The sequence below is a fragment of the Halichoerus grypus genome, chromosome X (assembly GCF_964656455.1).
Source record: "Halichoerus grypus chromosome X, mHalGry1.hap1.1, whole genome shotgun sequence".
In the NCBI taxonomy this organism is placed as follows: Eukaryota; Metazoa; Chordata; class Mammalia; order Carnivora; family Phocidae; genus Halichoerus; species Halichoerus grypus.
The window spans coordinates 51,645,144-51,672,906 of record NC_135727.1 but is presented as its reverse complement, the minus strand read 5'-3'; the positions used below and the strand labels follow the sequence as shown (position 1 = coordinate 51,672,906).

At 34.9% G+C, this 27,763-nt stretch overlaps 1 protein-coding gene across 3 annotated transcripts in view; it reads left to right on the top strand.

The window, feature by feature from the left end:
• The window catches only part of LOC118553187 (protein diaphanous homolog 2), a 951,294-nt gene that overhangs the window by 238,552 nt on the left and 684,979 nt on the right, over window positions 1–27,763 (top strand). For all 3 annotated transcript variants that reach the window (XM_078064453.1, XM_078064454.1, XM_078064452.1), the window contains 4 exons: window positions 11,544–11,618; window positions 11,706–11,775; window positions 16,195–16,331; window positions 18,082–18,190. In XM_078064453.1, coding sequence (XP_077920579.1) covers window positions 11,544–11,618; window positions 11,706–11,775; window positions 16,195–16,331; window positions 18,082–18,190 — 391 coding nt within the window. The remainder of the gene's footprint in view (window positions 1–11,543; window positions 11,619–11,705; window positions 11,776–16,194; window positions 16,332–18,081; window positions 18,191–27,763) is intronic.

The window sequence follows — 27,763 nt, the reverse complement described above, 5'->3', positions numbered from 1 at the left end:
TTCCCCAGATTAGGGAACTTTTTAGTTATAAATTTGCTGAAATGAACATTGTACTCTTTTTTTCTCTTCTTCTTGAACTCCTGTTATATGAATGTTAGTATACTTTAAAGAGTCACTAAGTTCCCTAAGTCTACATTTGTGATCCAATACCTTTCTTTCCCTCTTTTTTTCAGCTTCATTATTTTCCATAATTTTATCTTCTGTATCATTGATTCATTTTTGCTTTGTATATCCTCATTGTCATTGCATGCAGCCAGTTTTGCATCTTGGTTATAGCATTTTTTATTTCAGTCTGACTAGTTTTTAGTTTTTCTATCTCTGCAATAAGGAATTGTCTAATGTTTTCTATGCTTTTCTCAAACCCAGTTAGTATCTTTATTATTATTGTTTTAAAATCTGGTTCAGACATCTTAGTTGTATCTGTATTGATAAAATCCCTGGCTGTGACTTCTTCCTGTTTTTTCTTTTCTAGTGAATTCCTCAGTCTTGTCATTTTGTCTGGGTCATTGTTTTTGCTGGGATTGTTAGGATATCCTGTTATATTTCTGGTCCTGAGAGTAATGGCTATATTAAGTAGAGGTCTGGGGGGCCAAATAGGGGAAAGGAAGCTAGATCCTGGTTTTGTTTTGGTCTGCTTGTTAAAAGAAGCTAGATCTTTAAAAAAATTTTTTTAAAAAAGGAAGCTAGATCTTATTTCCCTTAGAGCTGATCCTTTGCAGTAATCATTGATCAGTAGACTTGGAACATTGGAGGGGTTTGTATTAGTCTTTTGTGGGTGGGGTTTGTTGTGCTGATTCTTGGGTGGACTTTCCCTGATGGCTTGTATCTGCATGGCACAAGTGGGTGGGGCTTGTATGCAGCTCTGGCCTCCACTGGGTGGCGCTGATTTGCTCACTGAAGTGGGTTGGTGCTGATGCAGGGTTGAGGGGGTAAGGAATGGCATTGGTCTGCTATCTTATCACCAGAGAGGAATTTCATGCCCACCACTCCTCAGGAAGCCCTCAAAGAAGAGCTAACGATCACCCCTCTTATGTCCCTGGCCTCCACCAGATCCCTGCTTTCATTCTGTGTGTGTCCAAGCTGTTTGCCTGCCTTGTGGCACAGTACTCTTGCATTTTATCCCAGGTATGTGGCTGAGTTTCAAAACTCTAAATTTTAGAGATCCACATGGTGAAGACCCACACTGATCCTCTCGGGGAGGGTCTTATGTTGTGGCCAGTGCTGGTTTGTCCCAGAAATCACTCACGTGACCATGCAGTGGTTTGGGTTTGGAGTGTATGGTAAAGTACGTAGAAAGCACCAACGTTTGCTGTCCTCAGCTCAAGTCTCTGTTCCTATGCTAGGGAACAGGGCAGCATGTTGGTACCACCAGTTTCCCGCCCCCCACCCAAGGGGCCATGCTGCCTCTCCCAAATGCTCTTCAAGCAGGGGAAATGTTTCTCCCTGTGCCACCCAGGGGATCCTCATACCATGCTGCCCACTCCCCGGTCTCCATCTTCCTTCCCCTCCTGAGCACCTCCAGGCACAACCTTGCTAGGCACAACCCTGTGGATGGTGTGGACCTCCTAAACATAAGACTTTTCAGTCTCCTGTTTATAAAAACTTGTTGTAGTCAGCCCCTCTCCTTTTTCCAGTCAGTTGTTTTGGGGAAAAGTGTTTCCTGTGCAATTTCCTGAGCACACTTTCACTCTTTCTCTCTCTTTCTCTCTCACTCCTCTCTCCGTGATCAAGGCTCCCTCCCCTTTGCAGCACCTTTGGTTCTTTTCTCCCCTCAATCAACTCTCTGCAGCTCCTACCTTCTATGATGTGGCCATTTTTCTACTTCTAATTGTGCAGTTTTCTCTCAGTCCTCTGATCGATTTCATGGGTCTTCAAAATTATTTGATATTTATCTAGCTGTGTTTGAGGGATGAGGCATGCCTAGGGTCTCCGTACTCCTCTGCCATCTTGTTTCCTCTATACCACATCTTCTTTATCCATTCATCAGTCGATGGATACTTGGGCTGTTTTCATAATTTGGCTATTATAGATAATGCTATTATAAACATTGGGGTGCATGTATCCCTTTGAATTAGTATTTTTGTATTCTTTGGGTAAATACCTAGTAGTGTAATGGCTGGATCATAGGGTAGTTGTATTTTTAATTTTTTGACCATACTCCCTACTGTTTCCCACAGTGGCTATACCAGTTTGCATTTTCAGTGCACGAGTGTTCCTTTTTGTTGCATAGTTACTACATTTTCATTGTCAATACTCTAGTATAGGCCTCACTGTATTTGGAGATGTGAGTTGATAGAGGGACTGATTGGTCCAGCAAATAGAGTTCACTGGGTTTAATTAAAATTCAGAAAGCCAAAGTGGGTTAAGGCAAAGCAGAGAAGGATAGAAGAGTTAAGGAAGTTAGTGGGAAGTGTAGAGGAGGGAAAAGTTTTACTGGACCCTCTCAGGTTCCCTGACTGGCTCTGAAAATTAAACTGATGATCATTAACTTGAGAAAAGCAAATATACTTCATTAAATGTTTACATATACATGGGTACCTTTACAAGAGAATGAAGACCCAAATGAGTGACCAGAGCAGGAAGTTTTTCTATCTTTTATACAAAGAAACAGCAAATTTGTAAAAATTGACAAGACAAAGGGTTTTGGGGTAGGGGTAGAACCTAATGAAGAAGTTACTAGGAGGATAAGAGTAGTTTAACAAGGTTTTTCATATAGCCTCCTAGGCCCAAATTCCCTGTCTCTGGTGATAAAGAGTATCTTCCCTCCTCTTGGTACAGGAAGGGTACCTGTCACATGGGAGATCTAGCTCCTGCTTTCAGGGAAGAGGGGTAGGTGAGGGAATGAGGTTTTTCCCGATTCCTTCATTTTAAGCTTTTTAATATTTTAAAAACTCAAAGATACTTAATATTTTAAAGACTCATTCCCTAGGGTGCCATATTTTTGTGTAGTGTGTCCTGAACTCCATCAGAAGCAATCTTAAAGGTCACAGTGTTCCCATGCTGGGCAGCCGTCGCCACCTCTTCAGCCTGCGAAGTTCTTCTCTTGGCCGCTGTGTGTCTTCCCCAACGCAAGCCCGGTCTCTTGATATCTGCAAAATGGCTAATAATTTGGATGAGTTTATTGAAGAGCGAAAAGCCAAACTGGCCAAAGACAAAGCAGAATTGGAAAGTGATCCACCTTACATGGAAATGAAGGGAAAGACATCAGAGAAGCTTTCTGAAAACAGTAAAATATTAATCTCCATGGCTAAGGAAAACATACCACCAAACTGTCAACAGACCAGGAGTTCTTTGTACAACATATTGATTCAACAATTCTATACATTACTCATTGCTTACCACGATAAGTGTGGTCATCATACAACATTATTGCAGTATTACTGACTCTATTCCGTATGCTATATTTTTCATCTTTGTGACTTATTTTTAACTGAAAGTTTGGATTTTTATGTTTCACCCATCCCCCTCATTTACTTCGCCTCTGGCAACCACCAGTTCAGTTTGCTGTATTTGAGTCTGGTTTCTTTTCTGTTTGTTTCATTTTTTAGATTCACATGAAAGGGAAATCGTATGGTATTTGTCTTTCTCTGACTTATTTCACTTACCAGAATGCCCTTTAGATCCATCCATGTTGTTGCAAGTGGCAAGATCTTACTCTTTATTATGGCTGAGTAATATTCCATTCCATATATGTAACCATATCTTCTTTTTTTTTTTAAAGATTTTATTTTTATTTATTTAATTGACAGAGAGAGTGAAAGAGAGAGAGAGAGACAGTGTGAGAGGGAACACAAGCAGGGGGAATGGGAGAGGGAGAAGCAGGCTTCTGGCCGAGCAGGCAGCCGGACGTGGGGCTGGATCCCAGGACCCCGGGATCATTACCTGAGCCGAAGGCAGATGCTTAACAACTGAGCCACCCAGGCGCCCCTGTAACCATATCTTCTTTATATGTTTGCTATTGATGGACACTGGGTTGCTTCCATATCTTGTTATTGTAAATAATGTTACAGTGAACTTAGGGGTGATATATCTTTTCAAAATAATGTTTTTGTTTGGTTAAATAAAAAAAAAAAAAGAAGCAATCTTAAAATTGCCGGCCAATTTATTCATGCTGGATAAGGAAGCACATGAGGGTAACTAAGGACTGTTATTCTCAAATTAACGTTGAATGGCTCCATTTTTTTTTTCCAGGTGCTTTCTAATATTTGTATTTTGTATCATACCAAATGTCAGTTAACTATTTTTTCAGGTGGGTGTTGACAGTTCTATATGTCTACAATACACAGTAATGCGTTACAGTATGATATCACTCTATATCAATGCTAAACAAGTAACTTTTATTTATTGGTATATGGGAAGCAGAAAGAAAGTATATTCTTGGACATACCTAATGTTTTATTTAAGGTTTCCCTTGCATTGATGATGGAATTCATAATAAATATTAAAAAAAACCTTACTGTTACTGATTTCACTTCTGAATATACACATAGATGACATTTTTATAAATTTGAACATTTATCTGATATTCCTTCATGAAGCAAAATAACCAAAACAATACTCATAATGCTAATTGATGTTTTTTTTATATTAGGTGTTGGTAATATAGATGAATTAGAGGTGTGTAAGGATTGAGAAATGCTGGATTCCAGCGGTGCCTGGGTGGCTCAGTCAGTTAAGTGTCTGCCTTTGGCTCAGTTCTTGACCTGCAGGTCCTGGGATCACTCCCCACGTCAGGCTCCCTGCTGAACGGGGAGTCTGGGAGTCTGCTTCTCCCTTTCCCTCTTCCCCTTCCCTCCACCCCCCACTCGTGCTTGCGCTCTCTCTCTCAAATAAATAAAAATCTTAAAAAAAAAAAAAAGTAAGAGAGAAAAATGCGGGATTCCAGTCATGTTTTTGCCATTAACAAGCTATGACACAAGATGTATAACTAAAATTCTTTAGTTTCTTTATTTGTAAAATAAAGGAGCTGACATGAGGTAACATGATTTCATGACCAGTAAAGCTATTCTTATCATGGCCTGTTCTTTCATGGAGGTTTGTTTGTAAAATGAAGACAGAACAGTGTTGTTAATTTAAATTGTTAATGTTTGTTATGGTTTTTAACTTTTCCAATTGTGAACAGGAAATCCGGGCAGTTTTGAAGAAGGCCAAAGTTACTTTAGCAATTAAAACATTTTGCTTTCTTTAAAAAGAATTTATATGTTCTGAAAGACTTATCAAGTATAAGTGTATATATTTTAGGAGTAGCAATATTTCTAGATTTGTCTGAAAATGAATTCAGGCCAGGTCAAATATGGTAGAAGGCTAATATCTCATGGGAACTTTATACTGCATTATAGTCCTATAAAATAGGTTTTATCTATGTGCATGTACATGTTTATCACTTTTATTTTGTTGTTATCTGATTTAGATTGTTTATGTCACTGTAGAAGAGAACAAATAATGAGTATGTTTGGCTTAATTTTTTTTTTTTTTTTAAGATTTTATTTATTTATTTGACAGAGAGAGACACAGCGAGAGAGGGAACACAAGCAGGGGGAGTGGGAGAGGGAGAAGCAGGCTCCCCACTGAGCAGGGAGCCCGATGCGGGTCCCGATCCCAGGACCCTGGGATCATGACCTGAGCCGAAGGCAGACGCTTGATGACTGAGCCACCCAGGCCTCCCTGGCTTAATATTTCTTAGATAAGCCTTAACAGTTCCCAAGTTGTTTAATGTGATGTTATTTAAGATTTTGACTATTCGGGGTGCCTGGGTTGCTCAGTCATTTAAGTGGCTGCTTTCGGCTCTGGTCATGATCCCAGGGTCCTGGGATGGAGCCCAGGAGCCTGCTTCTCCTTCTCCCCAGCTTGTGCTCTCTTGCTCTCTCTCTCTCAAATAAATAAAATCTTAAAAAAAAAAGATTTTGACTATTCATTGTTCAATGATTATGTTTTGAAAAAAAATTGTTAAAGTTGGATATATTAAGATATTTAACCATGGCTAACACGTGCATGTGTGCACACAGATACACACATAATTTCCATTGTGTCTTTCTCAGTTTTAGGGGAAAGGGATTTTAAATTATTATATAAAAATAAGAAAAGACCAGAGTGGTTACCATTACAGATTACATTCTGAGACAACAAAATATTTGAACTTGCTAAGAGTTTTTTGATATCCACAATGAGGATCCAAAGAAATTGTTCTTTTTAGTTTCATTGCAGTTATCCTGTGCAAAATATATATATATATATATATTTGTGAGCATTAAATTTCTTTGATTTTTTTTTTTTTTTTATGCAGCAGTCACACTCTATAATGAGTCTTTAATTCTATGTTTTTGGGACTGCAACTAATAGGTGAGAAGGACTGTTAACATTTTTGTTGTTCAGTCATCAAATAGCAATTACCCTTCAACTCCCCTTATCCCTGTTACCATGAAAGAAAATTCATTTAACCTCTCTGCAGCTCGCTGTAATATGCAAATTGGCTTGGGGAAAAAGTAAATGTATGGGTGGTATTTGCTAATGTCTCTCTTTTCTTTCTTGCATTCAAAGAACTTCTTACTTTATTCACAACAGTTAAACTTGATGTCAACTCTGTTTAATTTTCAGGGTTTATAGATTAGGAATGTGATTTCCTAGAGTAAGTTCATTTTAACAAAATTCCACTAAACTAAAATTAACTGGATGTCCTATGGAGTGCATGATAGAATTTTAATGTATTATTTAGCTTAAGAAAATAAACCAATATAGTTTTCTTTTTTTCTTTTTTTTTTTTTAAAGGATTTTATTTATTTATTTGAGAGAGAGAGAATGAGAGACAGAGAGCACGAGAGGGAAGAGGGTCAGAGGGAGAAGCAGACTCCCCGCCAAGCAGGGAGCCTGATGTGGGACTTGATCCCGGGACTCCAGGATCATGACCTGAGCCGAAGGCAGTCGCTTAACCAACTGAGCCACCCAGGCGCCCAACCAATATAGTTTTATTGTGGAAGTTAACATTTTATTATAAGTTTGACTGGTGATATTACTAAGAAGGTGACTTTAGTAAGTGTCCTAATATATTTACAATTTCAAATATATGAAGAGAATTTGAAATATGACTAGCTTTTGCTTGAATATTTGCAATGTTCTTTCCCCTTGCTTCTCTTTGATTGAAGACTCAATTTTCATTTTCATTCACATTATTTGCAAATTTTATTTTTATCATTACTTTGGGATAAGATGATATCTTATGTGTTTCTAACAATAACTTTTAAAGGGGGATGGGGAAGAAAATATTCTTTGCTCTATAACCTGTTGGTAAATTTAACAGATTTGGATTTAAGCCATTTTGACTATCTCCAAAGTAATTTTGAGATCTTAAATTGATTTTAATGAATAAGGAATTTTTATCTTTTGAGAGAGAATTTTTATTTTCCCTCAGGAGATTTTTATATGTAACTCAGACATTTACAATTTGTTCTAAACGTGTAAGAAGTTTGTTTTTATGTAATGTAAACAACTAGAAAGATACCACATTTCCTCTTTTGTGAGGAACTCTTAGAAAATGTGTGAGTACTGTGTAGCAGAACCTTCCTAGTGAGACCTGATAGGGAGAATAAATGCAGCCAGATAAAACCCTTTTTAAGTTAATAACAGAGTATAGAGAGAAAGATGGAATTTTTTTTTGGTGTTTTCAAAGGAAATTATAGTCTAGTTCAACATTGAAGTCAAAACCATGGAGAGGCAGAGCTGGAAAATTAACATAGTCTGCCTTATATGAATCAGGTGAAATAAGTGGTCAGTGAATGTCATATGCACAGATGTCTGGAAATGGCAGTACTACATCTAATAATTAAAATTGGGCAGAGATAGTTTATGTACTAATCTACTATGATGAATATTTCCAAGGACATTCAAGTGCTCAAGTCTGTCATATTTACTTTCATGTAGACAAACCTAAGTGGATATGTATGTTTTTATTGAATTAAGGCCAAGACAGTCATAGCATGTACAAGTGCATGTTGTTTTTGTTAACATTTTATTTTTTAATAGATGTATATATTGATAGTGGAATTATTTATGAAGTTGATTTAATTGAACAAATATACTTTAAAAATGTTAAAAATACTTCTTCTTGGCTACTGTTTGGAGATTATTGATTCATGGACTAAACGTATGATAATGTTTGCTTTGGGTAGTACATTGGTCTTTATCACCTTGGGGCTCTTTTTCTTTCTCATAAGTGCATATAACTAAAGTTTGGTTTTAATTGCATTCAGAAACATTACATTGGAAACATTGATACTAAAATGAGATGTTTCCCAAACTGAGAGTTGCTGGAGGGGAGGTGGGTGGGGGGATGGGGTAAGTGGGTGATGGGCATTAAGGAGGGTACTGAGCACTGGGTGTTGTATGCAACTGATGAATCACTAAATTCTACCTCTGAAACTAATAATACAGTATATGTTAATTAAATTGATTTTAAGTTAAAAAATAAAATGAGATGTTTCCTGCTATTAAAATGTGTACACACCATTTACAATCATCTTTAATGTCTCCACAACCCTTGGAATTAGTTGTTTCATGTTTTGTAATTTTACCAACATTCTGAATTCCCCCAAGAAACTCTAAGCTATCATTCATTTTATTGATATTCCAGTGATTTGGGTTGTAGTATGAGATTACACATGGGAATAGGACACCATTAGAGAGAAATAAAATCCTTTGTACAGAACACATAACTCTTTATATTAGCCTTTAGCAGTGCACAAACTGATAAAGGGATGACATGACTAATATGGGACTCCTGCACATGAGACCAACTGCCTTTAAAGCTTATGGGACTCAGGATAGAACTTTGTAATTTTAGCATTAACCCTTTTGAAAGACCTACATGAATCTGGACAATCTATTCATCAATATAAGTGCAGTCACTATTTCTTATTATGTCTGTAATGTATAGAATGTACTGAACTCATCCACCCACTAAATCTTTGCTTTTAAGTTATATTTATATGAACTATAACTAAATAATTCCAACCCTGAATCTCCAATTTATATATTGAAGGTTGAAGTTTTGGGAAATTGTGAAGGGTTTTCCTTTACATATATGTGTGAGAGAGCAAAAATCTCATTCTGTCATACAATAGGTACATTTATAGAGTTTTCCTTACTTTTTTTTGACCTGTAGAGCTAGAAGTGGGGAGAATCTTGCTTTCTCTTGGAATCCTCTGTTATATTTATTAAATATGTTTTTTCCCCCTTTGATCATGCTGATTAGTATAAGCGGGACCTTTAAAAACAAGGACCTCAGAAGTTGTGGAGGCTTGGGATAGACTTCTGTTTTAAATCTTAATATATTTTGATATAATTCCTTGTCAGGATTATGCATGAACTATACATAGATTCACTCTCTCCATACTCCCTTTCCTCTTACCATTGTAATTTCCATGTCTGCTCCAATGTGAATTAGCTAGCACTAAATATAATGAAAAATAAATTTATGCAAAGTTGAATAGTAACAAGTTAAACATGTGAGTATCAAATATTTATGTATTTATTTTAAAAATTTCGAAAAATTATTTAAATAATCCCTACACCAAACGTGGGGCTCAAACTCATGACCCCGAGATCAAGTGTTGCATGTTTTTCCAGCTGAGCCAGCTAGGCACCCCATCAAATATTTAAATTATGAAATCTTTTTTTTTAAAAATCCATCAGTGGAAAAAGTGTAGTGTCTGTTTAGATTCCTCTACATATTTCATAGCAATTAAACTGCTTTTCAATAAATGAATGATGAAATGTTATTAAGTTTTTATATTATTGAAAAGGAGTCTTTACTTTATGCCTAAAATTCATACTATAATTTGGACTAGAACATTCAAAGAGCAATGAAGTTTTTGGTTTTTAACACATTCAGAAGTTTAATACAGGCTTCACTATGTTGTTTCATGTACATTATTTCATTTAATAGTCACAAAGACCATTTGGGGTATAGGTACTATTTTCATCCCTATTTTGAGGATGACAAAATAGGCTCAGAAAGTTTAAGTAATTGATCAAAAATAACACAACTAGAATATGGTAGAGTTGTGATTGGATCCTAGATCTGTCTTTTTCTAAAACTTATGCATTTGAACATGCCACTATGTGGTCTTACAGCATGTTCCATTGATGGATGGTGGGATATTTTTCTGATCTTTGAGTAAACTTGAGGAAGGGTCTTTAATTTTTAACTTCTTGAGCAGTGGACCAGATGTTGGACTCCCTGATGGGTATAGCCACGCCATAAGTTCAGAAGATACTGCCCTATTGCAGGTTTGTTCTCTTGCTCCCCAGATAATCTTCCTGGCTTCTTTTTCATTCTTCAGATCTAATCCTGATCTCTTGCTCACTTATAAATGAATCCTCCTGACTGATCTTTCTACTCTTTTTGTTTGTTGGTTTATTTGTTACACCTGGCACCCTCACAAGTAATGGCAACAAACATTATCTTATAGTGTGTCAAGACAACTCTTTGACTTAGGTAACTTAATAATATAAAATCACTAATATGTTAATACCTAAAATGTGAGACTGTAAACTAGCTTATCCAAAAAAATAAAAGTATAAGCTACATTCTGGCCTTATTCTTTTCAATAAGCTGTCTAAATCTCAATTGGAAGTTTTAGTTGGAGTCTCCATATTCCTTTCCTTAACAGTATTTAGTAGATTTCTTATAAAGCTTAGAACTTTAAAATTCAATAAAAGCATGGACTGAAAATACTTATCACACCTAAATGAATGAAGTAAGCTGTTAAATAAAGCAGAGCATATGTTTGTGTGTCTAGACATAGATATAATATAGATATAAGATATATATATATACACATGTATATACGTATATAAGATAGATAGATAGATAGATTCTCAATGCAGTTCTGGAACTAACCACTAATTCTTCTTCAGTGAAATATTGGTAGAGCCATAAGCAGATGTTTTTATAGAAAATCATTTTCTGGTCCTATTAGTAATTTCTAGTGGTATGGTTGAAATAAATATGGGCTTTGGATTTAGACATGTGAACCCTAGAACTGATACTTGTTGAGTGATGTTTGGCAAGTTACTTTACTACTTTGCTTCTCAGTTTATCTGGAAACAATTTTCAGAATGGCTAAAGTTAAAAAAAATATTTGACAGTGTGAGGGGCGCCTGGGTGGCTCAGTTGGTTAAGTGTCTGACTCTTGATTTTGGCTCAGGTCATGATCTCAGGGTCATGAGATTGAGTGCCACATTGGACTCTGCACTGGGCATAAAGCCTGCTTAAGATTCTCTCCCTCTCCCTTTGGCCCTCCCCCACTCATGGGCACGCATGTGTGCACTCTCTCTCTCTCTCTCTCTCTCTCTCTTAAAAAAATTTTGACAGTGTGAAATTTTGGGAAGGATTTGGATTAAATGGAGCTTTTACACTTTCCTGAAAAAATGCCAAATTGGATAACCACTTTGGAAAGCAGTTTCTTAAAAAGTGAAAATTTCATTTTGGATACTTAATGTTTTAAATATACAAACTTATTTATACATATTTTTTGTTTGTTTCATAGCTGGGTTAACAACTTTGGCCATGAAGGTCTTGGACTCTTATTGGATGTGCTGGAAAAGCTTCTGGACAAGAAACAGTAAGAATAAACATGAAAAATATCACTGAAGGGGAAATTAAAAAATTTTTAAGCACAACATAACATGTTTATTTCCCCTTTATTCAGGCAAGAAAATATAGACAAGAAGAATCAGTATAAACTTATTCAGTGCCTCAAAGCATTTATGAATAATAAGGTAAGTAGTAGTTATTTCTGCCTGTCACAAAAGGTGAGAGCTTGTTCAACAGTATATGAAAGTATAAAACAGTATAGTAGGTGTTTATTCGGTTTTCAAAGGGTCTTTATGATGCAAATCATCATACGTTTCATCAAAATATTATTTAAAATATACTTTGCTTCACAATATATTTATTGGTAGGTTTTTATAATTATGGAAGCACATAAGTCTGTTGCCAAATTAGATAATACTTTTTTTTTCTTTCATGGTTAAATATTTTATGTTGAATACCATTTTTTACAGTGTTTTATTTTATTTATTTTTATTTTATTTATTGGAATCTGGAGACTCCAACTAAAACTTCCAGTTGAGATTTAGACAGCTTATTGCAAAGAATAAGGCCAGAATGTAGCTTATACTTTTATTTTTTTGGATAAGCTAGTTTACAGTCTTACATTTTAGGTATTAACATATTAGTGATTTTATGTAAAATTTTGTTTTATTTTATTTTTTACAGTGTTTTTACAGTGTTTTATACAGTGAATTGAAAAGGGAATTTCAAAGCTATGGTTTGACTTATTTGCTAAGAACATTATAAGGTTAAGATTTCTATTTTATGTTTAATTACTATCAGTGAGTTAATATACATAGAAGACATTCCTGGAAGATTGCAGGGTTTTTATGTATATGTATACCAGATGCAGTATTAGAGACTTTATGAATTCTAGACAAGGGTTTTTTCCTAAAAATAATCTTTGCTCAGGGTGCCTGAGTGGCTCAGTTGGTTAAGTGTCCGACTCTTGATTTACACTCAGATCATGATCTCAGGGTTCTGAGATGGAGCCCTGCATTTTGCTTCCTGCTCAGCACAGAGTCTGTTTGTCCCTCTCACTCCCTGCTGCTCCTCCCTCCACACGTGCACATGCACGCACGTGCGCTCTCTCTCTCTTAAATGAATAAATAAAATCTTCAAAAAAGTAATCTGTGCTGAAGTTATGATGTTATAGTTACTATTTCTTTTTCTTTTTTAAAAAACTATTTTTATGTTTTAAAAATTTTATTTATTTAAGAGAGAGAGAAGGAGCAGTGGGGAGAGGCAGAGGGGGAGGAGGGGTGGGAGAGAGAGAGAGAGAGAAGCAGACTCCCTGCTGAGCAGGAAGCCCAATGTGTGGGGCTCCATATCGGGACCTGGAGATCATGACCTTAGCCGAAGGCAGACACTCAACCGATTGAGTGACCCAGGCACCCCTTAAATGATTTTATATATTTATTTGAGAGGGAGAGAGAGAAGATTGAGAGAACGAGTGGGAGGAGGAGCAGAGGGAGAAGCAGATTCCCTGCAGAACAGGTAGCCCGGTGAGGGACTCCATCCCAGGACCCTGGGATCATGACCTGAGCTAAAGGCAGACACTTAACCGACTAAGCCACCTAGGCACCCTATAGGTGTTTTTTCTATAAACAATTTTGTTACTGTATTAGACATGATTTCCTCTATATTCCTATAACGTAAAATACCACTAATTCACTAATTGTATAATTCTCTTTAGATGATGTTTTAATAATCTCAAAATATTTAATAGAAATAATCATAACAATAACCAAAAACTGGCCAGATATATAGTTGTTAATATAATATATACAGCTATTAATAATGTGATAAGATTGTCTAATCTGTAAACAGTCTTTCTTAAACATGGGATTATATATGATTGTATATATTTATATATTATGCACACATGTATCAGCAAAGGATTTTTGGCATGTGGAGTGGATGCTTGCTAGTTGACATAAGACTTTTGTATAGACTATACTAATTGCACTGTTCCTGGAAGTCTCTTCTGGAAAGATTTCTATCACCATTAATACAGAATTTCTCAACTTCTGTGCCCTTAGTGTTTTGCAACAGAATTATGCAGAATCTGATCTCTTAACAAGAAAGCACTTAATGAACATTCCATCTCCACAATTCAAGATGAATCTCTTTCTTCAGTTGAGGGAAACAGAAATAATAGAACAGTATAGTACTAGAAATCAGGAGATACAGTACATGCTTTACCACTAAGTTGAGTGGCCTTTGGAAAAGCACTTGAAGTTTCTGGCTGTCAATCCCCTCATCTGTAAAATTAGCTGTAGGACTCTTTGTTTTAAATTCTTATTGACTTGCATTGTCAATTCTCATAGCTTACCAGGTTATTAAATATCTATAACCAAGATAGTCAATAGAGAAAGTCATAGTAGTGAGATTTCCTCTAGAGCTTTTTCTGATAGGACATACGCTGATATGTGAATACATAATTACTTTTACTTAAGAGTTTGGCAGTTTGGAAGAACATGATGGTTTGACTTATATTATTCTAAACTAAGGTTAACCTGTAGTTAGATCATGTTAATATCTTGCATATAAATGCTCAGAACATGAATAAATGGTGAATCTTTTAAATTATAGGCATGTGAAACAATAGGCTTGTAGTATACATTCAAAATTAAAAAAAAAATATGTAGTGATATATCCACTTCATGTTGGAATAAATTGTCATAAAGCATGAAACTTTCATCTGAAATTACTTAAACTTAACATTTGTTGGCTCCAAGGAATTTAGATTACCTTCTTCAAAAACTCTTTGCCTGGGGCGCCTGAGTGGCTCAGTTGGTTGAGCGTCTGCCTTCAGCTGGGGTCATGGTCCCAGGGTTCTGGGATCGAACCCCGTGTCAGGCTCCCTGCTCAGTGGGGAGCCTGCTTCTCCCTCTCCCTCTGCTGCTGCTCTCCCCCACTCTCTCTCTCTCTGACAAATAAATAAAACAAAACAAAACTCTTTTCCTTTGTACAAGACATGTAATAATAGGATCATAGTAGGATCAAAAGCAAAGCATTGCCTCTTAACTTCCATTGCTGTAATATTGCTCTTATGTTTAGATGTATGGTTTTTCATTATTTATTTCATTTTTATTTTTAGTATGTCCCTATGTACTAGAAACTACTCTTAACTTATAAATGAAAATTTGAAAATTTGAATAATTTTACTCTCAGTCTATTTGATTTTTAAAGCTGTTGTTTTAAGTTTGGTAATTGCATGGTAAACCTGTCTCTTAGTTTTACACATACATTTTTCACTTATTTTCCTTGCTATTTAGTATCTACTGGCCACCTTTATACATGCTTGTCCATTCTGTTCTCCTTGCTTCTTTTTAATCTTGTCTATTCCATTTCTTTTTTTTTATTTGCCTTATCTCTGTATATATTATTTATTGTGACCTCTGGTAAAGTTACATTTAAGAGCTTTAACTATGTTTCCCTTCTCTCCCCAAATTCTTTTGGAAGTTAAATTAGGCACCATGAAAATAATCATATATTTGGTACTTAACTAAAAGTTAAGCTTCAAATGACAATTTTGATCTGATGAAATGTTGTTGGGTTTTTACTGTTAAAATTGTATAAAGAAGCAAGTGTTTCATAAGAAATCTGAGAAATACTTTTTGGGACAAAGGTCAAAGAAAATACCTTCTAAATATAGTGAAAATCCAAGTTTTAGCCTTTTTTAAACATTTGTTTACCTATTCATTCTTATAATGCACACTTCTGTGGTTGTAGTCAAGCCTAGAAAACAAATGAAAATGATGTCTCCTCTGCCTAGTTCACTGTGACACTTACGAAAACCCAGGCACCATTTACTTGGGTTCATAGCTTTTGTAATGCAGTACAGCTTCTCAAAGGGGCAGGATAATAGATGGTATGGGAAAACCTACAGAGGTTTATTGCTTCTTTAACTGGCATATAGTATACAAAAGAGCTTTACAACATTTTACCCTTTTTGTTCAGTTTAATTTAACACACAAACATATTGGAGAATTTAACCATGGATTCCAGATGTCTCCAGGAAGATCCAATGACATAAATAGAGTTTCTTAAGAAAATCATATCAGGGGATGACTGAGTGGCTCAGTCGGTTAAGAGTTTGTCTTTGGCTCAGGTCATGATCCCAGGGTCCTGGGATGGAGCCCAAGATGGGCTCCCTGCTTAGTGGGGAGCCTGCTTCTCCTGCTCTCTCTACAGCGCCCCCTGCTAGTATGCTGGCTCTCTCTCTCTCTGTCAAATAAATAAATAAAATCTTAAAAAAAAAATCATATCAGTATGTACTTTACATGTTTTTCTTTGTCGAAGAAATACTGATTGTTCACATATTTCTCCCAAATTTTTATGGAGTTTTTAGGCAGGCTAATGTAGATCATATCTGATCAAGGGGAAAAAACTCCAAGATATAGTCATTTAAAATAAAAAAACAAAGATAAGTAACTGCATTTGAAAAACATTTCATATAATTAGGTAGAACCTCATTGTGGAGGTGTAGGTTTTTAGAAGATCAATATAAATTGCTTTTTAAATTAAAGATGTGTTACAAATACATTTTGAATGAAGATTCTTTTTTTTTTTTCCTTTAGTTTGGATTGCAAAGGATTCTAGGAGATGAAAGGAGTCTTTTGCTATTGGCAAGAGCAATTGATCCCAAACAACCCAACATGATGACTGAAATAGTAAAAATACTTTCTGCTATTTGCATTGTTGGAGAAGAGAACATGTAAGCATTGCTATATTATTGTGTTAACTGCAAAGAAAATGGCACTTGTGAAATTAAAATTACGTATTTTGTGTTTTTCATTAGATAACTTGCATGAAAATATTATCATCTTTTAGAAAATAATTTATTGGCATTTTATCTTATCTATTTACATTTCAGCATTTAAAAAATTTTTTTGAAACAGATTTAAATAGATAGACCCCTAATGGGAAATTCTTCAAAGTTCATTTCACTGTAAAATGAATGAATAGAATTTTATCTAGCTGAAGGTAAAGTAATCATTAGAAAATGGGCTCAATACACAGACACACACAGGCACACAGACACACAGACACACACACACACACACACACACACACACACACACACACACACAGAATCCCCCATATGTGCACATCACAAAATTTGACTTCTTTAACTCACTGAATTGACTAGATGCTTTTGTTTTGTTATTTTATTTAAAGTAGTATTTTACTTTATCCTACTGTAATAAGTGAAAAAATGAATAATGTATAAAGTGAAGTAAACGAACCTTTTAAAAAGAAAGAGCAAAAGACTGCATTTATTCAGAGTGCATGTATGTGTTAATTTTAACAGATTGTTGCTGAATGTACGTTAGTTCATACCTTCTTATGAAAATAATATTGACTGAGAAGCAAAATATCAGATTTGATGTCATTAATAAGCCTAGTTAGTATGGAACCATTGTGATAAAGAGTGAAATATCTGCTAGGGGGATCACATACTAAAATATTTCTTTGAAATTGTGTGTGACAGTAATAATTTCAATTTGAATCAGAATAGGGCCATGCAAAGATTTAAGAATATCCTAATACAGTGACTTTTTCATACCTATCAGAATAAAATGATATTGCTTAATGCTGCTTAGTGTCCTTAGAGACCAAAAGCCAAAAACTAAACAAAAATATTATCAGAGAGCATTAAGTCTTATCTTAGAACAAACTAAGAATGAAATAACATATGCAAAAGTAAGATTTCCTTAGGTTTTATAGAAAAATCAGTTTATACATGAGTAAAAAATGTTTTTCTTGTCAATCGGATTTTCAGTACTTAATTCATATAATACAACCTATTCTGGTATATTTGTTATAGTTGTAGCTACAGTTTGATAAGCACAGTATACTACATAGAGGTTAATTTGATTCAGACACTATATAGTGATAGTTACCAATATTTTTGTTTATGTAAAAAGTTTTCTTGTGCTAGATAATTATAGATGCTTCTCTAATTACCTAGACTTTCTTTTTTAGTTTTTCTTTCTTGTTCCATTTTGAAAGAATGTTGATTTTTTTAAGTTCTTTCAAATGTACTTGTTCTTTCTAGTACTTTATTATAAAATCAGTTTACATGTGAATAAAATTTTAATAATAGTAGATGTCATATTATGCTTAAATGATTATTAATATTTATGCTAACACATGAAATACCAAACCTGGAATTTTAAATTTCAGTGTTTATCAACTAAATATCTTAAAGAATGTTACCCAGGAAATTTATTTTCCTCAAGGTTTTTTAATTGAATTTTCATTTTGATGCCCTAAAATTATTTAAAGCTATCAATATTTGACTTGTAGAAATATGTGTATAGGAACACAACTCTTAAAGTGTAGTGGTCGCTATAAACATCAAATGCCAGAAAGGAAATAAGACTGAAAGAAGCAGATAACCCATATTCATAATGTGTGTGTAAGATGGATTTCTCATTTCTAATTTTTTTCCCCCTCTATAGTCTAGATAAACTTTTAGGGGCTATAACTACTGCAGCAGAAAGAAATAATAGGGAACGATTTTCACCAATTGTGGAAGGATTAGAAAATCATGAAGCTTTGCAATTACAGGTGAGTTGGTTTTGTCTTAAGTTGCTTCTGGGGTTATATTTAAAGTACTCATTTTGTCTGATGCCAACTCCTTAGCTATTATTTAAAGAATGAAACATAAAAATGAAATTCTTCCTATTGCTTGATCATTTATAAAAGCTAGAATTTTATCTGTTAGAATAACAATTTGTTTAAAATTAGGAAAAGTACTTCTGATTACTATTAATATGGTATGATTATCATTAATATTTGGAAGAAATTTAGTAAATAATAAAATAAACCATGGGAATTAAAGCTTTACCAATAATCAGAACAATAGGGTAAGCAGTTTAGCCAATTGTATTATCCTAACAGATGTTGATGAAATCTTTGGGCTTATTGTAGAAATTTAGGAAATCTAAGCATATCTTTATACCATTCACACAATATTCAGAAGTCTGACTCACCAGAATAGGGTGGGGACTGAATTGCAATTCTTTGGTCAGAGTCTGTCTGATGGCTCTGTGTATACCCAGCCTAAATGTCGTATTTAGAAAATGACAGAACTCACTATCTTTTCTTAGATGGTTTCATGAAATGACCCATTTTATGAAAGATAACTTTGTTTTTGAGTGATGAGAACTCATATTTATTGGCCATATTTATGGTATGAGATCATGAGCTAAGCATTTTAATTTACATATATTATCTGATTAAGTTCTCACAACAACCCAGCTGTGCAGGCACTATTATCATCTCCATTTTGTTCATAAGATGGATAGGCTTATTGAGACTAGATAACTTGTCTAAGCTGACACAGCTTGTAAGTGGTAGAGTAAGAATTTGACACCAGGTTTTTGGTCTTCAGTGCTCATCTTTGTCTTTTGTTTACCATGGGGAACTCTTTTTGAATTATTTTTTAACTCCTCTAGTATCATTCAACAAAGATGATGTAGTTTTGGAATATAGGTGAGGTTTGGTGGGTTTGAATTCTTGTGAGGCCTTTGGTGCAAAATGGTGGTTTTATTAAAGCATGGGGACAGGACCCATGGGCAGAAAGACCTGCTGCATTGGGGTTGTGAGGGGTGGCTGATTATATACTTGGGAGTGGGGGAGATAAGGAAAAGGCAGGTTTTCAAAAGAAATTTCATATGCTAAAGAGGACCTACAAGATGCTGGAGGCCTTGCCATTGTCAAGTTAAATGTGTTTTTCCCTCTAGCAAGGCTTGAACTTTAGGACAGTTGGGAGCTTCCTGGAGGAACATTATACTCTGCCTGCCTCAAGTATTTGTCAATGGGCTGCAGATGATAAGGACATTTAATTTTATCTGCATTTCCTTCTGGAAGTTAGGTTATTGATAAGAATGCTTTTTTCTTGTAAATCAGTAAGACTTTTGTAAACTGAGGGAGACTCTTGTCTTGCAGGACTGCAATCTCTATAAGTTAACCATTTGTTTTTCCTTCCCTTAGCTTTAGGGCAGCCAGGAGTGCCTGAGGAATGTCACACATAACCCACCTGGGGGAGGGGGGATTTGTGGGGTGTCAGCCTGTGCTTTGTCCTTAGCTTTCCTTCTGCTCTCTCCTCAAAGAGAAGATGGTTCCACATTTAATTTTATCAAATTATTTAGTAGTGAGTGTTTAAATGTTAAAATTTCTTATCTGATGTAAAACAATCTATTTTCTTTTTTATTGTGTTATAAAGTATTAGTATTTTTTTTTTTTTTTGCAAAAGTTTGAAACTACAGCAGATAGATGAATTGGCTTGTCCAAAGAGAATGCTGTAGTGTTACAAAAACTATAATCTGTCTTTAAATATTTAAGGATCTTTGTTAATTGTTACTTCTCCAACTGTGATGATCATTTTGGATAAACTTTTACAGTTTGTCTTTTATGTCTAATGTATTACATTTTTAATAGTTGGGATATTTCCTTCTACTGTTGATGTAGGAAAGATGTTAGGGTTCAAAGCCTGATGGCCAAAAAAGAATTCTTGATATGTCTTTGGTGCAAAAAGGTGATTTTATTAAAGCAAGGGGACAGAACCCCTGGGCAGGAAGACCTCCACTGGGGTCTTGAGGGGAGTGGCCCATTATATACTTTCAAGTTGGAGGGTAGCATAAATCTCTAAGGAATTTTGGAAGCAAGGTTTCCAGGACCTTGAAGGGGCTAGCTGTTGTTAGGAAAAGGTCATTTATTACTGTCTGATAAAACCTTAGTCATGAGACCCTTCAGATGTGTCTCAGTGGGTCATATGCTTGGGTGATGATTGTCAACATGTATCTTGGAGGGGGTAGAGATAAAGGAAGTTTCCAAAGGAATTTTTATATTTTAAAGTAGACTTACAGCATCCTGGGGGTCAGTTAAGATTGTCTTCTGACTTCAGCAAAGTATTAACCTCCTGGCAGCTGAGTTCCTAGAGGAATGTCACTCTGCCTGTTTTAAGGACTTGTGAATGGGCTGCAAGTAGTAAGGAAATTTAATTTTTCTTTTGCCTTTGTTTCCTACATCACTGTTTTCCTTTGTATCATGTACTTATTATAAAATTTATCTCAAAAATTTTTAATATCTCTACTGAAAGATTTGAAAACTGTACTTTTTAGATGAGTTCTTGAAATCTTTGTTCTTGTTCCTATAGTTGGGTTTACCTAACTAAATTTCACTGGCATTCAGTCATTTGTAGGAGTTTGTACTTGTCTTGCAATGTTTGTTTAAGAGAAAGTAAGTATTTTAGATATATTCAAAGTTTTCATTACTCGCTCAAATGACTCACTTAAAATCACACAGCTATTGAGGGGTAGAACTGTAATTTGAAGCCAGGTCTTTTTGATGCAACATTTGTATACTGCATTTTCTGACCTTTAAAATGACACCCCTCCACAGAGTAGTTCACCCCAACAAATGGGATAGGAATGACAATTGAATAGAATGATAAAGTGGCAAATTGTTGACAGGTAGCATATAGAAGAATTATAAGCATCTTGCTAGATATTCAAGAAATTGTTGAATACTGATTATAGATGCAAACATATGCAAATCATAATTTGAAATGTCCTATTTTGATGAGCTAAAAATTAGTAATTTGTTATATATAGAGCCTATGCCTCCTATAAGAATTGTGACATGGGTTTATTTATTTGGACTATTTCATGTGATTTAAAAAATCTCATCTAAAAGTTCAAAAATATATTCAGAATACAGAATGAAAACCAAAAGTTGGAATTTGTTGTTTAAAAAATAAAATTAGTGCTGTATTTTAACAGAATTACTTCTGAGACTATAATAACATTTTGAGAAGTCTCAGGATATTACAGAAATAGAAAAAGTAATTCTGTTAAAATACAGCACTAATTATATTTTTAAATAACAACTATATGCATTTTTCTCTTTTTTTATTTTAAAACAGGTTATTAACTTCTCACAGAGGTTTTCTAGCTCATCTTTCAAGTGAAATTTTGTCCATGTGATAGGATTTTCATTATCTTCAATAGTTCAAGAAAACAGATAGACAATAAATCATATATCTTCATATGCTCTTTCTTAATTGACTTCCCTTCAGCTTAATAGCATTCTCAGTTCTCACCCATACTACACCTTTTGATCTTTATTAATCTTCAAACTAGCCTCTCATCTTCCTTTTTTATTTTATAGTCCCACTCTCTAAAAGAATCATCTGTACTTGTTTTCTGTATTTCCTAAATTACCTTTTACAACTCAACATTTTCACAGTTCTTAAAAAGGTTGATAGTGATCCTCTAATTTCAAAATCCAGTGGCCTTTTTCTAATCCTCATCATTTGGCACTATTAATCACCTCCCTCCTTGAAAATTTTACTACCTTTGGCTTTATGGGCCCCATTCTCTCCTTGCTCTCTGACTACTTTTGTCTTTTCTCTTTTTCATGTGTTTCTTCTCTTCTTGGGTGTTCTGTTTTATTTGGTCTATCCTTGGCCCTCTTCTAGTATTATTTTTGTTTAGACATACATATGTACATTTACATACACACACACACACACACACATATATTTTATCTTCCTCATAAATGTCCTCAATTGGTTCTCTAGTTTTAGCATCCAGCTATATTCTAGCAATTCCCCATAATTATAAGTCCATGTAATTCAAACCTGTTCATCTCTATTCAAACTTCTATGTCCAAATGCTTAACTAGATGTCTTAGAGGCATCACAAAAATAAGAAATTAAAGATAGCATTTATAAGTCATGTACTGATGTTCCAATACTTTACATATGTTACCTCATTCTGAACTCCATAGCAATTCTGTGAGAAAGGTTGTAGTATCCCCATTTTGTAGATGAGTAAATAGGCTCATAGAGGTTAAATAACTTCCCAAGGGTCACAATATAATTTGGAGGCAAAAGCCCAGATATTAAACACTAGGGAGTCTGGCTCCAGAGTACACGCTCTTAACCACTACATGATACCTCCTCTTATTAACTAAGCAAGTAGCCATACATACCTCAGTAGCTCCTGAAGGCATCTCTGTGTTTCATCATAGCTTACTAACTCACATATTTAATCACACCCCTGAGTTAGCAAGAAAACAGTTATATATAGGATATTTTGTTTAAGAATGTGGGAATTATCTAATTCATTTCTGAAAGTGTTCTGTGCAAAAACAAGTGTTGATGCTTACATAGACAAACCGTCAGGTATATGGACTGATTCTTTGTAGCTTGATTCTTTCCATAGTGGTTTTCAAGTATTGAGATTTTACTCTGAGCATTAGCTATTAGTGTGCTCATACCATCACATATGAGGAAGTAGCCTTGGATAAATATTTATCATGTTAGCTCCAGTACATTTATAATAAAACAAGGAGCTACAGCTTATGAATAAGGAGAAAATTTGTGGAAAAATAAGTGTTAAATAGTAAGTGTTGAATGAATACCTGATATCACTAAGGAAACTTGTTCTATTTATTGACAGTTTTATATTATGACCATTTTAAAAGTAGAATTAGTATAATTGGGGGTTGTATAGGTATATTTGTACAATATATTCGTCAAATATTTACAAAAGTAACTTCTGACTTAAAGAAGGGTGCCTTTCATTTTATATCTATTTCAAAGTTGAGTAACTGTCAAATTTTTTTTTTTGTAATGGAGGGTCACTAGTGACCTCCATAATACAAAAAGCAAGACCCTTTTTAAGTTGTCATATTGGCTTCTCCAGCACCAAGTGACACTATTGATCATTCCTAACAAAGCTCTCTCCTCCCTCAACTTCCATGATACTAAACTCCCCTTGTTTTTCTTTTACCTGTATTTTACATTTTAAATCTTCTGTCTCTATGCTTGGTCCTTAAATATACTGCTTTCTAAGAACTTGATCCTTAGTTCTTTGGTTCTTTGTTTTGCTCATTCTGTACATTGTCCTTAGATAGCCACATCCATCCTTATGACTTATCTAGCACTTCTTTGTGATGAATTTCTGTGTACTCTTCTTTTTCAGATCCTTTTAATTCAGACCCCATATATTCAGCTGTCTCCTGACTGAATTTCAAATTCAATATTGTCCTTAATGCTACTTATCTTCCTTTTCTTCATCCTTCTCCTTCCTACTCCAATCCCCTCTCCAATCTTAATCTGCCTTTGTTTTGTATTCCCAATCCTGGTTAACTTTAGCATTATCCACCAAGTTGCATAAACCAGAAATGTAATAGTCATCTTTGAATCTACTCTTTCTCCTTTCACCGTATTCCTTCAGTTACCAAATCCTACCAATTCTACTTTCTTAGTGTTGTTCTTTCCTTCATTAGTATGGTATCCCTTTCCTTCCACCCCTGCTGCCAATTCTTTGTTTCAGTGCATTGTCATGTCTCATTATTTTACCATTTTCCTGGACCCTTAAATAACTTCTCGCCTTCATTCTAGCCCCCTTTAAATCATCTTCCATAGACTTATACTTCTGAAATGCAGTTCTTGTCACATCACTGCTTCAAATCCAAGAGTCTTCCCATAGCCTCTAGGATTAAAGTGTAGACTTAGTCTACACAAAATACTTCATCATCTGATTCTTGTTTTCTCTGTAGCCTCATATTTCACCACTCTTCTACTTATACTTTTTGGTCCAGTCATACTGTGCTCAGTTTCCTGAACATTTTATGCTGTTTTATCCTTCTACCTCCATACCTTTATACATGACTTCATCCTGCCTGGAATCCTTCTTGATTTGACTTAATTAACTTACTCTGTATGTTTGTATCTTTCTTAGTACTTATTTGACTTAAGCCATCTTTTTTCCTAACTCCTGCTGGGCTGAGATAAAGAAAGACCTTGTTAATGTCAACAAAGTATTTAATAAGGTCAAGTGTGTGACAGTGTCAATAAAATTTTGAAAGCACACTTTGTCACAGCTAATGGCAATATGGATAATCTGTCTGAGAATGCCCTGGAGTTAGGAATTATTGTACTCTATAGCTCTTTGAACCGTGATCAAACAGACTGATAGATGCTTGTATAGTTTTTAGAGCTGATAAGTTAAAATAAATAAAAGGTCTTAGCATTTTCCCAATAATTTTATGAAGATATTTCATGTTAAAATAGTTCCCCTCTCTACCACTTAGGTAAGAAACTGAATAAAATTTTTTTGGTAATGATACGTCTCATGCCAAGAAAATTTGAGATATTTAATTACCATTTACCCATTATATTTTAATCATTTTATTGAGGACAATTAGAAGTTATACAGAAAACCCTAAACAAATACAGAGCCTTGCCTTTGGAATGTTTATAGTATCTTTTGTGATATTTCACACTGCATCACATCCCATACCGCGGGATGAGAACAATAGCATCCTGTGACTACAGAATGTAGATGATTATTGTAGAAAGATAATATAGTGTTGTAGTAAAGGAACGATCATAATGTGATGGAAAAACTGATAGTAATTTAGTATATACTTACACATTGTACAAATTATTGGATGCTTTATCACATGCACAGTGTTGGTGTTTTTTTATATGTATTTATGCATATATTTGGCAACATATACATTTATCATGTAGAAACGGAGATCATTGAAATGCAAATAAAGAAACTTACTGTTTTTAGTGGTTAGAAATCAAAATTTCGGTCCTAGCCTACCATATTTATTAATAATGGAGAAAATTCACTGACTTATTGTGAATCTTAAATTTTAATTCTCATGGAACCTGTATTTAAAACAGATATGGCAGACTGTTTTGAAACTTAAAGCTATTATAAAGAAACCAAGCAACAGAAAGAATCTGGAGAATGGACTTTGTGATATTCAATTCAAGGGCACTTGTTTTCTTTCCAGTAGAGGGAAAAATGTTATTCAGCAATACCAGATTTGTACATTGTAGTGTTGTAGAATGAATCCAAAACTAAAAGTCATGAGATACAAGTTCTTGTCTTATCTTTATGGCTTATTATTAGCTATATGATCTTGGGCAAATCAACTAATCTTTCTAGGTTTTCGGTTTCTTTAAAGGAGCACATTGAACCCCAGAGTATTTGATACTTTTAAGCAGTACTCTGCTTTAAAATCACACGTTTCTTTGTTTCCCATCTCTGGGGTTGGATTTTTTTTTTTTTTTGAAAGCAGATTCATTTTACATTGTAAGCAGACAATCATGATCTTAAAGATTTATATACTTGGAAGTTGAACATGCCAGTTTTCAAACTTTCATTATTTGGGAATGAGTTTTGTACTTCTTTGGAGCTTAGGTTTTAGATAGTAGGCCAGAAGCCTTTTTCATTAAAGTCTCCAGTGCAGTGCTATCCAATCAAACTTTGCAGTATCCTATATTTGTGCTGTCCAGTATGGTAGCCAGTAGACACATGTGGCTGTTGAACACTTGAACTGTTGCTGGTGAGACTGAGCAACTGAATTTTTCATGTTAGTGATTGTAATTAAGCTAAATTTGCATTGTGACTAATGGCTCTGTACTGAACAGCATAGCTCGTGTGTGTGTGTGTGTGTGTGTGTGTGTGTGTGTGTGTGTATTGCATGCAAATGTATGCTGAATAGAGAGTGAGGTGGCAGGAAGTAAAAGAGAGTGAGAGACTGTTATTCTGGATGATGGGATGCTGCCCATACTTCATTGTTCATGAAGTTGAATGTAACACATTCCAGGAACTGTTTTCTACCTTTCCTGTTTGTTTTGTTTTGTTTTGTTTTTGCATTTTTTTAATGCATTTTGATAACCACTTTGTTTTTTTAAGAGGTATAAATGACATATAAAATAACCATTTTAGGGCACCTGGGTGGATCAGTCGTTAAGCATCTGCCTGTGGCTCAGGTCGTGATCCCAGGGTCCTGGGATCAAGTCCCACGTTGGACTCCTGGCTTGACGGGAAGCCTGCTTCTCCCTCTTGCCCTGCTTGTGTTCCTGCTCTTGCTATCTCTCTGTCAAATAAATAAATAAAATCTTTAAAAAAAAATAAAAAAAAGTAAAGGGGCGCCTGGGTGGCTCAGTTGGTTAAGCGGCTGCCTTCGGCTCAGGTCATGATCCTGGAGTCCCTGGATCGAGTCCCGCATCGGGCTCCCTGCTCGGCAGGGAGTCTGCTTCTCCCTCTGACCCTTCCCCTTCTCATGTGCTCTCTCTCTCATTCTCTCTCTCTCTCTCAAATAAAAAAAATAAATAAAAAAAAAAGTAAAATAACCATTTTATATACTAGACAGTATATTGTTAAAATAATTGTATGCTGGGACGCTTGGATGGCTCAGTCTGTTAAGCGTATGCCTTCGCCTAGGTCATGATCCTGGAGTCCCAGGATCAAGCCCTGGATGCGCTCCTTGCTCAGCAGGGAGTCTGCTTCTCCCTCTGCCCCTCCCCCTGCTCCTTCTCTCTCGTTCACTCTCTCTTTCTCTCAAATAAATAAAATGTTAAAAAGAATTGCTTTTCTAATTAACTTACAGTCTCAAAACTAGATATTTCCAGTGTATTAAACATGATGCAATAGTTAAATTTTATTATCTTATCCATCCTTAAAATCTTTTGTCATGTGAATCTATGAATAGAGTTAATGAAGCATCTGGAATGTATTGGAAATTATTCTGTATTTGGAGTAAAATTATATGGTTGAGAATCATGAGTTTTCTCCTTGCTGTGTGACCATGTATGTTACCTGCTTTTAGCCTCAGCTTCATCATCTATGAAATAAGGATAATAGTAATACTTATCTTGTATGGTTTTTATGAGGATGAGATTAGATCGTGAATTATGTGTAGCCTCTAATATTGTTTGTATAATAAGAATAATAATGAATATGAAAATGGTTTGGGGTTGTGTATTTAACTGTGAATTCAGAATCTACATAATGGGTATTTAATGTTTATAATTAAGTAATAATATATTCTGGCATTGAAACTAATTATATTTTTAAAATTTAATTTTGTATTTGTAAATAATGACAACTATTTTGGTTTTGGATTGATTTTGTTTCTGTCCTCTAAAAAGGACAGTGATTATGTAATAGCATAAAGGAATGGAGATAATTAAGATGATTTTTTTGTTCTCTGCATTAAAGTATAATAGAAATATTTTTATAAAAGAGAATTACTTTAGTAGCACCTGGGTGGCTCAGTCAGTTAAGCATCTACCTTTGGCTCAGGTCATGATCCGAGGGT